Genomic DNA, 15,507 nt, shown 5'->3' with positions numbered 1-15,507 from the left:
TCTTCTTGGACTAAGATTATTTTGGCTTGGTTTCTAATGAGTTGTTTAAATTTATGAGAAGCTCAAATAACTTAATTGTTAAAAAACAAAGTAAGCAGCTGCAACTGTCTAAGTTTAAATCTTTTTCTCGCAAAGTGCTTCAAGTAATTAACGTCAAATCAGCCTTAGCAAACCCTAAGCAAAAGAAATATAAATTGGAAATTTCATCGGTCAAGATCTAGTATCTATTACTAATAAATCCGCGACATAATTGATTTCATGCATAACACCAGCTAAATCATTATTAAAAATCTCATCTTCAACAAATATGAAATACTCTTTGACATGATACCCTATTTTCATTCTCCTACTGATCATGTATTTCTCGGAAGCACAAAGCAAAACAATTCTGGGAATATTTTGCACGAACTATCAAAATCCCCTACAGACCTTTTCAGCCGCACTGCCACAGTTTTGCACCATGCATTTCGCCATAACACTCCAAAGCTTGCACTTACTGATATGGGTTGCAATTTTCTTTCAATTTAGGAAAATATTTCTTTTCGAGAAAGTCGCTCGTGTTTCGTGAGTACTCGAATTAAGGTGTAATAACCCTTTTCTTTTTTTAACATGAAGTTGTCATAATTTCAAATTCAAGCGGTTTCTCTGTAACTTTAAAACGTAGCCAGTATTAATGGTGATACTCTTAAATTCATCAAAAAGAGGCTAAACGAGTTGAATACTAAAACGAGAACGGCTGTTTTAGTACTGCCTAGAAGAGCTTAAAATGAAATAAACTTGAGATTTTCCGTTCAATTTCCAATTGCTCGGCTCGACAATGGAATGATAAAATAACATAATCTGCCGAAAACGTGACTTTCCTATTTCGCATAGTTTTAATTGACACAGTAATAGCACATATGCTTGGCGCCAAGAGATATCTTTGTAATTAAGCAACAGAGGAAAAAGCTGCCGTAAAACGCTCAGTGCGATTTTATTCTAGTTAAATAAGATAGGTGGGTGGCAGTGGAAGTTAAATAAAAATGATATGCTTCGTGTTGCCTTCATTATAGAATTACAAATCTTAACATTCTGTTCACTTTCATACTTATATTGTTGGCCCCGTTCACTTCCCTTTCAGTTTGTAAAGTTGGCTAATTGCTATTTGTGAAGATATTTCAAGACGGATATTTGCAGGTCTGCGAAAACAAGTTACAGCTGTAAATGGATCCGGAAAAATAGGATTCAGTCCAAAGTAAGTAGGGTTGGCTTTCGTTTGATTTTGTTGTTGTTCCTGCACTTTTAAAGCACTTAGAATTAACCTCTAAGATGTTTATGAAATCATAACATGCATTTGAGACACACATGCCTTCTCAGCCCTTTTTCAGAGCGTAAAAGCAAAAGAAAAGGCAAACTGCAGTAGGAGATAGCTCAGTTGTCTCTGTTCCAACTAAACTGAAACAGTAATTGCTTTTCATGATGTGGAATCAAAGTTATGGAACAAGTTTTTGTTTGCTTAGCCTCTTTATACTAAAATAAATAACAAAATGAAGTTACCAAATGGTTCAGTTGCCTTCCCGACTTTTTGCGTATCGAATTTTAAATTAACTTTTACAAAGACTGATCCGACTTTAAACTCAAAGATGCTTTAAAAAGAATATTTAAGTTCTTCTTAAACTGCAGAATGTAAATTCAGTCACCTGACATGCAAGCGAAAGTTATTAGACGAAAGTAAGATGAAAATTTAATTAGAATAGTGTTATTGCGACTAATCTTGACTTGTCGGGCAAAAGTGAATCTAAAGGTGGAAAATTGCACTATTTGAATCCTTTGTTTCATATTTAAAGACAAACATTGAAGGAGAAGAGTGGCAGTGATACAAAAGAAGTAAAAGGGTATACGTACCACTTGTCACCTTTAGAGGATCTATTATAACTATGATCTATGATCTATGATCTATAACAACCTTTAAGGTTGAGTGAGCTTGTTAATTGTAAACAAATCATACAAATTTGTTTGTTCTTTACTCTTCATTCTGCACCGAACTTTTCACCATTGTTGATTAGTTTTTTCGTTCTTAACTACTACTTTAGCACAAAGCAGATATTGGCAGTGATAATCATCCCAGCAAAAGATTTACCAAGCGCAGTCTTTATGGACCGTGGTACTAGAAAAGAATCTTGACATGTAAACTGTAGACCTTGAAATTATCATTAAGCCTGACTGGACAGATTCTTCATTCTTATTTCAGTGTTTACGTTTCCTGTCGTTTCGTGCAGGTCCACCTATGTTCAACCCAATATTTTCAGTGAAGCGCCACTGTTCGGTCGAGCAAAACTGTACATGATGACATTTCTGAATAATCCTTATCATAGAATCAACTATACCTTCATTTATAATAATTATTTAAGCTGTTTTTTTTTTTTTGCAAGTCGGAATGAAGTATCGAACCTCTCTAGACCGATCTATAGAGTCTGTATAAGAAATATTTCCTTTGCGACTATAGTTTTCATTGCTCCACCAAAGTAGAGCACTCATTAAGGTGTGAGGAAACATATACGCACTTTTTTTAAAAACAAATTTATCGATTCATTCATATATCCATCAATTTCTTTTTGTCCCTTTGTTTTTAAACCCGCTCGCTCGTATCTCTGAGAAAGGTAAATAGAAACGACGATAGAAAAATAATCCAGCCCGCCGGTGTTAGCGAACGAGGAACAAGAAGTTATGCAATCATATTTTCCTTTAATTTTTATGTTAATGATCACTTGCAACAGTACTCTCCCACAGAGAAATGAAAGCTAAAGAAAAACCCCCAAAAAATGATTTCCTTCAAATGTTTTAAACTGAATAAATTAGTTCGATTTAATATTTTTCCAATTTGCATAAATTTGTTGACATATTGGTCAACTCAAATTTCCTTCTAAGAATAATTTGAACGAGGTCATTCAGCTGTTTTTAGTTGACTATTCTCGAACGGACGTTACCGGTGCCGTCAATTAGTAGATTGTCTTTTACAAGGATCACTTGCGCTCGGTCCGGTTTTAAAAAGGCAGCATTAAAAAAAATCTGACGTAAAATGAAGAGCTTCTTCAGAGTTGAAAAAAGAAATAAACACATGCAGTGATGATGAATTGGACCAGTTGTGGGCCAACAACACCAGATGAGGAGCCACCAGACGATAACATAAAAACAACAGTTACTGTTATCCTTGTGATCCTTATAATCGCTATCGCCATTGGCAACTCGCTTCTGTTTAAAGCTTTTCACAAATTTCCAAGCCTCAGAACTGCGTCTAACAGCATTCTAATGAGTTTGAGTGCAGCCGACAGTTTAACAGTGGTTGTTTTTACCTTGGATATCTCCTTCTTGGCTCTTAAAACAAATGGTCTCGTGTGTACAGTTAGTGCAGGTTTGACCATTTTACTCATATCAGTTATTATCCTGCATCTCACTCTTATCAGCGTCGAACGCTTCATCGCCGTGAAGTTCGCATTGAGATATCAAAGCATTGTAACAACCCGCCGCACAGTGCTCGCCTCCTTCGCTGTGTGGCTGTGGGCTCTCGCTGTTACAGTTATATTACCACACACGCTCCGCACAGAAGACGGCAATATTTTTAAAGGGCTTTACCACGCTCTGCATCCATGTTCTGAATGCTCTCGAGAAAAGGGGAAACCAATGCCTCATACAGCCATGGGATATCTCATCTTCTGGGTGACGTCGGTTCTTGTGATACCAATACTGGTCATACTATGCTCCTACGGATACATCTTCCTCATTTCTCGTAAACACAGGCGGGAAATCAAAGATCAAGTAAATATTCAAGGAGCTGCCACCACTAAGGAAGAAATGAAAGGCGCTCGCACTGTGGCTATTGTGGTGGGAGGGTGCCTCGTCAGTTTTGTCCCGTTGTTAGTCGTAACCAGTTTACGTTTCCGTGGCGAGTCTTATCACAAAACCAACTGGAGAAGAGTTATGAAACACCTGGTTTTTGTCTTCGCACTCGGGTTTAACGCCTGCCTAAACCCAATAATTTACGGCTGGAGAAATTCAAATTTTAGAAGCGCTTTCCTTGCAATCCTGAGATGTGCTTAACAATCGTTCGATTCGTTTTTCCGTGTGCTTTGCCCAAAGACAGGGATAAGCGTTTGTAACAGACATTTCCTGGTTTTATTCAGACCAAGGATTATTGCTACGTTTAAGAGACTAATTTTTGACCAATGTTCTTTGTACAACGCATTAACAAGAGCATGTGCGAACTTTATTGATGTGAGAGAGCCTGAATGTATTACATTTAGCAAATTGTAAAGACCAACTGGATTGTGTTCTGATAATCTTAGTTTAAAGCGCAGTGAAGTCTTCGTGCTTAGCTTGTAGAATTCACGTTTTTGTAGTAAGTAGTATGCGCTGAAGGACTCGCTTGCGTCTAAATAAATCATGTTCCTGTTGGCGTACCAGTTAAATTATGATGGATGAAAAAACGGAATTCTACACTGAATTGATGGAAATTGGCAAGGTATGCTTCGCAAACTGCATTGACAATCGATTGAGAAAATGAACTACTGACATTCTAGACGTGTTTTCTTCGACTCAGTATATTGCATCCATTGATTGTGTGTTGGTTGCCACGTTTTGCAGCCACAGGCTGTTAAAAATGTGTGAGGTTCACCTAATGTGCAATAGTGAGCCATAAGTAAACGTTGCCTAACATGTTACTAAATTGGAATGCGTCATGGGTAACTTTTTAGCTTAACAGCGGAAAACCGAAATTAATAATTTATTTCGCCACACTCTTGGTGAAGATATAACGATACAGAGTATATATCTGACTGAAGCCATGAAGTCGCTAATGAAACAATAAATTCTACATGCCTCCTGCTATTATTAATACCCAACTTCTTTGGGGATGTCATTGCACTTCACGGACGGTTCACTTGCGGCGTAAGCAACCTACTTTTGCCACTGAACTTTTCAACCAAGGATGTTGGGAACAAATCAAAATGAGATTGATATCTTTTAGGATTTGAGGTATATTGATTACTATGGAGTTTAAAGGAGAAGGAGATGGGGTGGTACAGTTACGACATATTAAAATTTTCGTCCCACAAACAAGTAAACCTTTGCCAATTTCCAATTTCAACCAGAATTCGATAGAAAGAAGATCAATGAAAAAGGGTTGACTGCTATAGAGAATTATAAGATATTGGTTGTCTCTGCTGACAGTTGTTTTAAATGTTGCATGGATTCAAACACGAAAGGGACGGATGGCTGATATCTGTTTCTTTTATGTTTTCGTGAAGTTTAAATTATCATATAAAATTTGTGCTCAATTGATGAAGGCGAATAAACACATGCTCATCGTTTATTTTTACTGAAGCACGTTCGCAAAAATCAACGGTTATTTAGACGGACGGACCCTCAGAGCGAGTCTTATTAATTCTTTGTAAACTCCCCCAAACGATATCTAAGCCTCCATCAAAATAAACAGAAAGTTAAACAAGCTAACAAACGCAATTTTAACAGAGGCAGCTCATTTGCATGCTTTTAGAGTTATGTTCTTTTTGAGATCACCACCTGCTCACGTAAAGGGGTCCTATTCGCTGTAGGCGTTTAGTATACCTCTATCTGCTACGAAATAAAGGAGTAAAAATCGTGAATTTTCAAATAATCTATAAATTGTCAATACTCCAGACAATTTTTGCGGAGGGTCTCAATGGGGTGATGGCTTTTACCGCTAACGGTTAGAATTTTGGCTAATTTACGACTAACGGATGATATCTTCGCATTGTGGCCACCAGGAAATTGTTTACTGTTAACTTTTTTTACAACTAACGGTTAAAATTTGCCAATTGTTACGGCCAAATTTTTTGGCAGTTGTGCGGCTAACTGTTAGCCCCATTAAGACCTTCTTTACACGTTTCCGACTTTCGCTTCCCATTTCCTTTTTTAAAGTCAGGAACCTTCTGATAAAAACTTGATGTGTTTTGATAGTATTCTATCATACTATCAGTGCATTCAATAACCTGCATACGGTTTGACCATCACATGTAGCCAATAAATATGAACACTGAATGAAGATAAAAAATTTTATAAAATGAATGCACGGCCACTTTAGAGAAGTTAGTTCGCTATCAATTGAAAAATTTTCCCAAAATAAGAAAAAACAACATCTTTCAAACTGAAAATTAATTGCTTTTCCAACATGACAATTCGCAGAGCAGCTGTTTCAACTTAGTTTCTAAAATTAAAATTCAAGTAGACAGGTCCACCATTGCCAAGAAAAACACTAATTATTTTGTTTTGTTTTAGGGTATTAATTTATCTATGAAACTGGATGAACGTTTATGGAGTTTACATACTTTCCTTAAAAAGGCTGCTAATCAGCCGGCTCTTCATAGCTGCTGCAGCTGTTTCTTCTTCGATGAGCGTGAAAATTTTTTATTTTGTGAAATATAAAAGTTATGAAAATCACGGAAGAAAATTATATTTTAGGAACCTCATGAGCCAGAAAACTGAAAGTTTTCACAAAGTGAAAAGTAAATGTTACAGATGACGCGAATTTGTAATTTTCTTTATTCAGTCTTCGCATGATCAATAAACTGACTGCCCTGACATACATAGCCGGCCTGACATACATAGCAGGCTGGATGACACTTTCTTCTTACCTCTACTTCTAGAAGAAGAGAAGAGAAAGAAAAAGGAATCCTGTAGGTCGATTCAAAGTGGTTGTACCTTGCGTTATTTTCATAATTATCTTTGATAATTATCTTTGATAATTATCATCATAATTTCCTGTTTTGAAAGTATAAACACTGTAATGACGTCTCTAAGCTTACACGTCACAGCCCCATCTAATATGAAATTTTCTCTCTATTTCTGAAGTTTCGATTACAACTCGCGGCTTAAAGGTCGTTATCAATGAGTCAGACGACTGATATTTTACCTTCTACCAGCCCTCGTCTACAAACGTTCATTCCGCGAAATGGCATTTCACTCGTCTTCTCCTCCTCCGGAAAACGAGAAAAGTCTGCCGACTGAGATGAAGGCCTTGGTTGTTACAATCTTCGTTACCATCACAATTGTCTCAATCTTTGGCAATACGATGGTAATCAGGGCGTTTTATAAATTTTCAAACTTGCGAAATGCAGCTAATGTTATAGTGGTGAGTTTGTCAGTGGCTGGCATTTCAATGTCGGTGCCCTTCGTATTACACATTGCTACCATTTTGGTCGGTAAGAAGGTACCTCCTCACCAACTGTGTGCTCCAGCATCGATAATCAACCTTACTCTTATCGGCATCGTCATTCTACACTTGACTTTAATCAGCGTTTAACGTTTCATCGCCGTTAAGTTCGCTATGACATATCACACAATAGTGACAAACCGCCGAACAGTGATTGCTTCCACGGTGGCTTGGCTATGGGGAGTTTGTGCCGTAAATGCCTTTCCCGAGGCATTCAAGGCGACTGATAAAGTGTTTGGAGGTTACCACGCTGGCTTGACACCGTGCTCACGTCAATTCTCTCGTTCTCGCATTGAGAACTCTGTTAAGACGTACCTGTTTTTTCTGGTGACATCAACGTTACTCGTGCCCATTATGATTATCATTGCATCATACAGTTACATATTCAAAATCGCTTGGAAACAGCGACGACAGATCAATGAAGAGATCCATGGAAAGCTGACCAGAAGATCACACGAAATGAAAGGTGCTTATACAGTGGCCATTATTGTGGGGACATGTCTCGTCAGTTTCATTCCGCTGGTTGTTGTCTTGTGCCTCAAATTCCTGAGTTCAACATCGATTGGAAAGGAACACATGTACCCAGTGTATTTAGTGGCCAGTTTGAATGCTTGTTGGAATCCCATGATCTACTGCTGGAGAAACGAAAACTTTAGAAATAGTTTTAAAAGGCTTTTAAAGTGCAAACCAGATGATTGAAGAGAAATTAGACCGGAGAGAGAAAAAAAACAACGGAACATTTCACATTAGAAAGGTCCTTTTCGTTCTTACTGTCCGCTGGGCTTTACCAGGCTCTCGTCCGTATAAGTTAAAATATCTGTCGTACTTGTCTTTATATACGCTGCTTGTGAGCCCAGTTTTTTTCCTATTACAAGTAATAAGAGTATACGATCAAATGCAAGTTGTTACCAGTTTTATTCCCCTTTCAAGAAGGATCGAACTGTAACGAGGTAAAAGTACCCCCGTAAAACTATCTAGGAAATAATAATAATACATAGAGAACATTACCAATATTATTATAAGGAGAGGTGTTCATTATGTAGTAAAAAATGGTGTATGGGAGTAAATGTAGTGTGAAAGTGATCAGGCCTGGTGTTATGGCAAGCACTTTTGTTGGGGAGGGGGGGGTCATGTAGGGTTCCTGACATTGTTAGAACATAAAAAAAATGGTAAATATCCTCAGAAAGGTTCTTGGAGTATGATTGCAGGGTAGTAGAACAGGAAATCCAGCTGAAAAGTACACATTAGCAGAAAAAGAAGTATTTCCTTAATGATGATTAATAACACTGATAATAATAACAAAAAAGATGATAGTTTTTAAACTAATGATGGCGAGGAAGAACGAGGCCACAACCATAGTCCAGAAATTGGTTTTGTATGAGGCACAACCGGTAGAGATCGTCAAGCCGGTCCTTGGTCCTTTGCAACTGGAATATTAATTTATATTAATTTTAATACTTAAGACAAGCATAGATACAATGATCATGAGATAATGTTTATATAAGACTAGTAAGAACGAAAATTATAACAATTTCAATAAAAGCAATGATAGAAATAACAATTTAATATTGATGATGAGGAGTTCAACAAAAAATTGCTGAATAATACTTTGAGGCTGATTCCCTCTAAAAATAAATAAATGAAAAATTGTGGTGCTCGCATGCCAAGCGGCTGTGTGGCTGACGCTTCTGTTGAAATGAGCGTCTGTTACAAATAACGAAAACTGCCCGAGCCGCAGAGATCCAACGCGTGAAAAATTACAACACGCACGAAATGTACTAAAAACGAAGTTGAAACTGTTTTTATAAAAACAAAAAGGAAACTTCTAAACGTTTCATCGTCGCAGAATTAATGACTTACTTTCTGAGTGTGTTTTGCATATTGCGAGTGCAATTAATTATTGATGTGAAGAACTATGTAGCACGTCAAGATGTTTTAACGTGTTCAAGCAATTACCGTGGGTTTTTCCCTCGGCGAAGTCTTTGTTTTAAGCTTTGCTTTCGAAGTACCTTTCCAAGAAAGAAAAAGCTTGCATTTGTAATGAACAAAGTCATAATCCACGTATAAAGGCCATAATGAGCGAAAAGATGCAGTTATCTTCTGTTAACACGAGCTGACAATTGAAGCTCATTATTATTGTATTGTCTTTGCTATTTAGGCTGGTCCGAGTCATTCTGGTGCAAAGATCAAAATATAAATCATGCTCACCTAAAATCCACTGAGCCATATAAAACGGTGTGAGCGACAAGTATTTAAATTGAAAGAGGCCGCCCACTATTTTAATATCGCCCATAGAACATTAAGTTCTAACAGCCATAGCAAACAACATCTCTTCCTTCTCATATCTCGATCCCACAACCATAAAAATTTAATCATTGACAATCCTTATGAAAAATTTTCGCATTTTGAGATTATTATTGGGGTTAGTGTTTGAGCTTGTTTACAGCTTTTAGCACGGCATGTGTCGGGGTAATTCAGGTAACTTGGTTTTATTAAGAAAATATCATTAATATTGAATGAGCAGGATGACATGTAATTCTCACAGCATTCGCTTGAAAAATATCATTCGAGCTCAAAGCCATACTGGCAAATACTATCAAAATCTTCTCCAAAATGTTGGTTCTGGGGATCGGTTGTTCGCTCTTAATCGCAGCCATAATATCAGGTAAACTCCTATGAAGAAAAATGTTATAGTCACTCTGCAATACTGCTGAAAATAATGAATCTTTAACACGGTCAGTTCGGCTTTATTGTGAAGTTGAAAATAGTACCCCAGAACATTTACAATTCGTTCCCTCGATAAGATTTGCATTTGGCCAAATGGAGCCCGAAAAATTTAGATGGTTTCATTTACATTAATGCTGATGATTGCGAATTTAAATTTTTACTAAATTCTACACCTGATGATTTAAAACTGATATCTGTCTATTTTTCTCAGTTGATGTTTCCACCGCTAGCAGCCAAAAGGTAAAGCAACACCACAGATATTTATACAAACATATTTTAAATGAGCTAGCTAGTAAGTTTGTATATGTTGTTTTTTTGAAGAGAATCTCGCGCGGAAATTTTAACGCGACAAAATGGAATATAAATAGCGTTTGGTCGTATTATGCTGAATCATTCCGTACAACCAATAACGTGCCTTTAGTTTCTCTTGGTAGAACACAATAGTTGTTTAGGTTTGACAGGAGAAGTAAATGTTATTCATGGTCTTCTCCGTTTGTAGGCCTCCTGGTTTTAAAAGCATCATTGAAATATAATCGCACGCTATCGATGTGTTTTTATTATGTACAATTAATACAACCCGGAATTTTTGCGACATCATACAAGAATCATGCATTCCTAAAAATTGAAATCTAAATTATGCTTTTCAGTTCACAGAGGAAGAACGGGAGAGAATTCCCTATTTTCCACGAAATAGCAGTACAAAAGTCTTATGAAAAGTAACTGTCATTTTTCGAAAGCTGGTTGATTCACGTGAAAATGTTGTTAACTAATGTTATACCTTTTTAGGCAATGAATTTAGAGAGCGCTTCAAGACGACATGGCTTAGTTTCTAACATTTTGATGAATAATTTCCTTGTCGGGATTTTTATCCAAGGAAGAGCATATTTTTGACACCTCACGGAAGTCGTAAATGGTTTACAGTAGTATCCAAGCAACAACTTGTCATTTAAAATTCAACAACAAAACACTGAAATCAATAATTTTGGTTTAAAAGTCTGTGTGCTCTATATGAATGACATAGGGTTAGACTTATGAGTTTATGTAATTATCTAATTTAAACCTGAAGCGATTTCTAAAATATTCCAGAAGATCGATATTGTGCGTTTAACGACACAAAATCTGTTCCTTGAGACATTTTACAAAATGTCCACAAAGGCTTCGAATTCGCCCTTCGATCAAACACGCAAATTAATATCTTGCTCCCATTTCCTGCTCTCTCACTTAATCCTTAAGTTTCGTGATATGCATGTCCTCAGCGAGAGAGCACTGGCCTAGAATACAACACAGACCGAAATTGAATTTTTTTTTCAATGATAGATTGGTTCCTTACAAAGCTAACAATTTCTTTGAACACTTCCGGGATTTAGAATCGATTTTACAATTTCAAAATAGGTTACTCAGCGGAAAACTAGGATTAAAAGTTCGGCGCTTTGCTCGCGTCGCAGTGACTCGATAGGCAAGTAAGATGTTTTTGTAGTTGGGTCTCCATGGGGTTAACTTTCAATCATCCAAAATTGAAAATCTCGACTGTCGCCAATTAATTAAGTCAAGAAATCAATAATTAGCTAAGCATTTCCAACTCTTCCATTAAATGTTTCAACAGCAGCAAATACTGATGTAAATCCGCAAACAGTAGACAGGAGCTTTGGTAATCCTTTTAATCGATATATTGCTGCAGCTCTCGCTCTTACGCCAAGTGAGAGTGTCGAATTGTCAAGCATGTAATAAATGATTGAAGCCGATAGTCCGGGAGCCGTGTTTTTAAGCCGCCAGCCGTCAGCCCCCCACCAGCTTCAGAAAGACTTTCTTACTGATGTCGAGCCGAATGTTAGAGAAATAAATTTAGCCAAACATTACTCTTTTTCAATTAGTTTAATTGCAGTTTGCCCGAGGTGCTGAGATGTGTCGATAATTTAACAGAATGTAACTGCACAGGACAAAATCAAACCTATTGCCCGCATAACAAAACGTGTCTCACTCAAGATCATTACAACGAGACACTGTGTTGGAAAACCATAAGCTGTGTTCCAGGTGAGGTTCGTCATCAGTTCTTAAAGAATAATTTTCCAGACGGGCCTCAATAGCTCTCTTGTCCACACTCGAACGGTTAACGAATAGAGAAAACAAATCAGTCAAAGTATCGTCCTATAAGTACTGTCCTATACGCATTGTTCTATCAGCTGAAAAACTGAGCACTGTCACTGTGGAGTTTCCTATCACCTTTGTGTCAGTATATCCATATCTATATCTGCATTCAAGTCAGTGCGAAATAATCTAACCATTGATGCTGAATTGATTATAGGCAATTTAGATTTGTTCCTGTGAATGAATTATTGCTAAAGACTTAGCATTCAGCGTACGTAGCAAAACTTACATGTAACTGCTTTTTTTTCCACCTTGTCAGCCCATACAACTTCGACCACAGAACACAGTTCAGCAACTGTGTCTATCGGTGAGTTAAAATAAAAATATCCTAAGATGTATAAGGTGATATATCTCGGTATGATGTATCGAGGGACATGAAGTAATGGTAGCATAAGGGATCACTTTACTTGATTCAACATTAACTTTTCTTTCCTCCATCCAATTGCATGCCACTTCTATAATGGCTTAATTCTCGAGATGAATTGCTTGAGGTCTTCAATTTTTACTTCTTATCATCACTTCTACATAAACACGTGCATAAGCCTACATAAACACGTGCATAAGCCTACATAAACACGTGCATAAGCCTTTCTAGACGATCATTTTTTGTTAATTTTAAAGATGTTTAATTTGTACAAAAGGGGCTTATTACGCAACCCGGCAAAGAAAAAATGTTTCCCAGATATTAGATGACCAGAGAGAGAAATTATGGGTAATTCATTTTTGCAAATTAAGTTAAGAAAGGGAGACTACAGGGATAATTTCATAAGGGAAGAGCTATTCTTACAAAATATTTGAATAAGTCGGTCCAGCTTTGTAAGGGGCTGGGCAGTGACTTAATGCTTTCACTGTTGGAGATTATAATCATACTCAGACAAGAGAGGATGAGACAATTATCCCTTTACTGCGGCAGTAACAATTATGACATGTTTTTGGCATACGCCACGTCAAAATTTGCCTAAGGACTGGCTTTTCAATGCCTCTTAGAAGCAGGCCGAAATCTAATTTTTATCAGTGTTTATGGAAACGATGTAAAATATTTCTGAAGAGAGTTGTATATTGCAAAAGGAAACATTATCACCGAGAATAGTTTATTTTAATTCGCCGCAAAGTATATATTTCATCACAAAAGTGAAAGTCTAAGTAGTGTACGCTTTTCACTTCAGCATCAACAGCCAGTCTGTTAGTGGTTGCAAGCACCAGTGTTGCACCTGACATCAGTCACGTGTCAACCACATATGCCCCAACGACTTATCACCCATTGGAAACTAACTACAAGCCAATCATAATTAGCTTAGCAGTGGGATTTGCTTGCTTTGTTGTTTTTGTGTGCTGCATGTGTGCCATTCACTCCTGGTGGCTTAAACGAAACAAATTCACCGGGGTAAACAGCACGCCGATGAAAGACCTGGAAAGGAAGAAAAGAAAGCAGGAGCAGAGAGAGATGAAACGGCGTGCTAAAGGTATCATAAATATCTTCTTGTATTGACTAAACAAGTAGTTTTATTTGACCTTTTCCAAAATGGTCCTATTGTTAAATGAAACTGGGTAAATTGTTCATTATCCAATTAGACTTCTCCTCCAAACTCTACTTCAAAGGTTTTTGAAGGAAGTAACCCTGTTCATTTTTAATTTCATGGAATCCGTTAACTCATAAAAGGTTTCACCGAGACTTTTTCAAATTTAGAATTTCTCAAAACAGTGAGTTCCTTGTCCAAACCTAAGCTGAAAATGATAATATCATGAGGAAGATTCATCAAGTTTACCTGCAACCTTAACTCAAATTAGATCACTCATCCACAGAAGCAGAAGCAAAGGAGCTTTCCAAATTTGATATGGGATACAAAAAGCCCCCCAAAGTGAACGAACGCGCCTTGGCCAGCTATGACTGGGCCCGAACCTCATACCTACCTGGAATGCTTGAACCCAGCCAGGAGCCGGTCGGGCCAGCGGATTTTACTCCAAAACTTATTTGTGATGATGAAGACACAGAGGCAGGCGACCAACATGCGCTTGGTGACCACAACCAAGGGTACGAGTCAGAAGGGGAGAACCAATATGGGTCTCGTGATGTATCTACCCCTTCCTCTCTGTTTGCACCAACAACAATAGAGCCACAAGAGCCAATCATGGTCGAACCTGAGATCATTGAGAATAAAGAGCAGTTTCCACGCTCTGTATCTGACGGGAACATGACGGAGTTTAATCCTCAGGCTCATTCTAATTCTCAGGATTATTTTAAGATGATGGGAAGGTTTTAAACACAGGTCTTCAACACTTTTAGGAAAGCTTCCCTCAAAAGATCTTACTAGCCAAAGGGAAACAACAGATCGTAAGACTTAAATGATAAGGATAGGCTAGCCCTTATTTTTGTATAAAAATGGTTACAATGAGTATTGTTATTATCTCGAGCAGTATTCCTTGTTCAAGATTTGCATCGCAAGTTCGTTGCTCGATTCTTCGAAATAGTATTAAATAGAAAGTATGCCAAAGTACTTCCATGCTCATTCCAGTTTTTAGACTCATGGATACAAAATTTTACATTTTTTTTCAAGCTGAAAAAAATTTTACCGCATTGAAGCGAAAGTTTTGTAAACGAAACAATTTGTCCTATCATCCACTGATTATCGTTTGTTTCATTTTTTCTTTGTTGATGCATGTATTAAAATGTTGAAGAGATCACGACTTGTATTAAGTCGAACCCCCTTTTTATTCCCACAAGATCCACTGATATTTACATTGTTTACATGTCTATGTAGATTTCAAACTTTCCTCCATTTTGCTCACAACAAATTAAATATAATGACATAAAACAAGAAGTAAGATAAAATAAGGTAAGACTACTTGAAATCAACGGCGTGTTTCGAAATAAGTTTAGTTTTGGTTTCATGATGAAGTAGGAAGTATTTTCAAGAAAGTTTTCTGCAAACTTTAGTTGTCCAAACACTTAAACAGTCGTACCACATGTAAATTATACCGTTTTTATACGAGTGCTTTTTTTAAGGGCCATATATGATATATTTAAATGGAACTAGACATAAATAAAGCCAGATTTGATGTTTAAATGTTTCGATGTCGTATTTTTGCACGTTACTCCATGATTTAAGAAATCATCGAAATTTAATGCACGCATAAACAAATCTGTAATTTCAGATTCCAGCTCACGTGAGAAAGGTTATGTTAAAGGTTTGGTAGTATTCATTGATTCAACCAAAACAATAGTCTTACCCCGTTGGGTTATTCGAGATTTGAACAGATCGAGAATCGTAATTTTTGATTGAATTTCGATAACCTGGTAATGAAAAAGTGTGGTGAAAAAAATGTTGCGATTGATGCTAAGAGAGATAATGCAAACTTTGAAAGGAGAAAGTGTAACATGACTATACATTTTTATAGCAGAGATGCTTCCA

General features: G+C 37.0%; 3 protein-coding genes across 4 annotated transcripts; all 3 read left to right on the top strand.

The window, feature by feature from the left end:
• Nucleotides 1–2,770: 2,770 nt before the first annotated feature.
• LOC131774604 (alpha-1A adrenergic receptor-like) lies at nt 2,771–5,320 on the top strand. The gene has a single exon (XM_059090660.2). The coding sequence runs from the start codon at nt 3,106–3,108 to the stop codon at nt 4,075–4,077; it is 972 nt and encodes a 323-aa protein (XP_058946643.2). The 5' UTR covers nt 2,771–3,105; the 3' UTR covers nt 4,078–5,320.
• Nucleotides 5,321–6,555: 1,235 nt separating this feature from the next.
• LOC131774553 (adenosine receptor A2b) lies at nt 6,556–8,863 on the top strand. The gene is given in 1 exon segment (XM_059090603.2): nt 6,556–8,863. A coding segment is annotated over 1 exon segment (960 nt). The 5' UTR covers nt 6,556–6,964; the 3' UTR covers nt 7,925–8,863.
• Nucleotides 8,864–9,711: 848 nt separating this feature from the next.
• Nucleotides 9,712–15,162, top strand: LOC131774530 (uncharacterized). 2 transcript variants are annotated; one of them, XM_059090581.2, is made up of 6 exons: nt 9,712–9,890; nt 10,164–10,192; nt 11,824–11,983; nt 12,357–12,404; nt 13,264–13,560; nt 13,886–15,162. In XM_059090581.2, exons 1-6 carry the CDS (start codon nt 9,839–9,841, stop codon nt 14,356–14,358), a joined length of 1,059 nt encoding a protein of 352 aa, XP_058946564.1. In that variant the 5' UTR covers nt 9,712–9,838; the 3' UTR covers nt 14,359–15,162. The 2 variants fall into 2 exon arrangements, with proteins under 2 accessions (XP_058946564.1, XP_058946565.1); XM_059090582.2 differs by having other exon boundaries at nt 9,721–9,890; nt 13,901–15,162.
• The last annotated feature ends 345 nt before the right edge of the window (nt 15,163–15,507 follow it).

The sequence above is a fragment of the Pocillopora verrucosa genome, chromosome 3 (assembly GCF_036669915.1).
Source record: "Pocillopora verrucosa isolate sample1 chromosome 3, ASM3666991v2, whole genome shotgun sequence".
NCBI classification, from domain to species: Eukaryota; Metazoa; Cnidaria; class Anthozoa; order Scleractinia; family Pocilloporidae; genus Pocillopora; species Pocillopora verrucosa.
Note: the sequence above shows the minus strand (reverse complement) of the source record. Positions and strands in the feature narration are given on the sequence as shown.

What these genes read in the sequence shown, in the direction of transcription:
- LOC131774604 (XM_059090660.2), top strand. Translation starts at nt 3,106, where the DNA reads ATGATGAATTGGACCAGTTGTGGGCCAACAACACCAGATGAGGAGCCA.
- LOC131774530 (XM_059090581.2), top strand. Translation starts at nt 9,839, where the DNA reads ATGTTGGTTCTGGGGATCGGTTGTTCGCTCTTAATCGCAGCCATAATA. An exon ending in AACCATAAGCTGTGTTCCAG is followed by an intron (nt 11,984 to 12,356) that starts GTGAGGTTCGTC and finishes CCACCTTGTCAG; the next exon opens with CCCATACAACTTCGACCACA. An exon ending in TTCAGCAACTGTGTCTATCG is followed by an intron (nt 12,405 to 13,263) that starts GTGAGTTAAAAT and finishes TTTTCACTTCAG; the next exon opens with CATCAACAGCCAGTCTGTTA.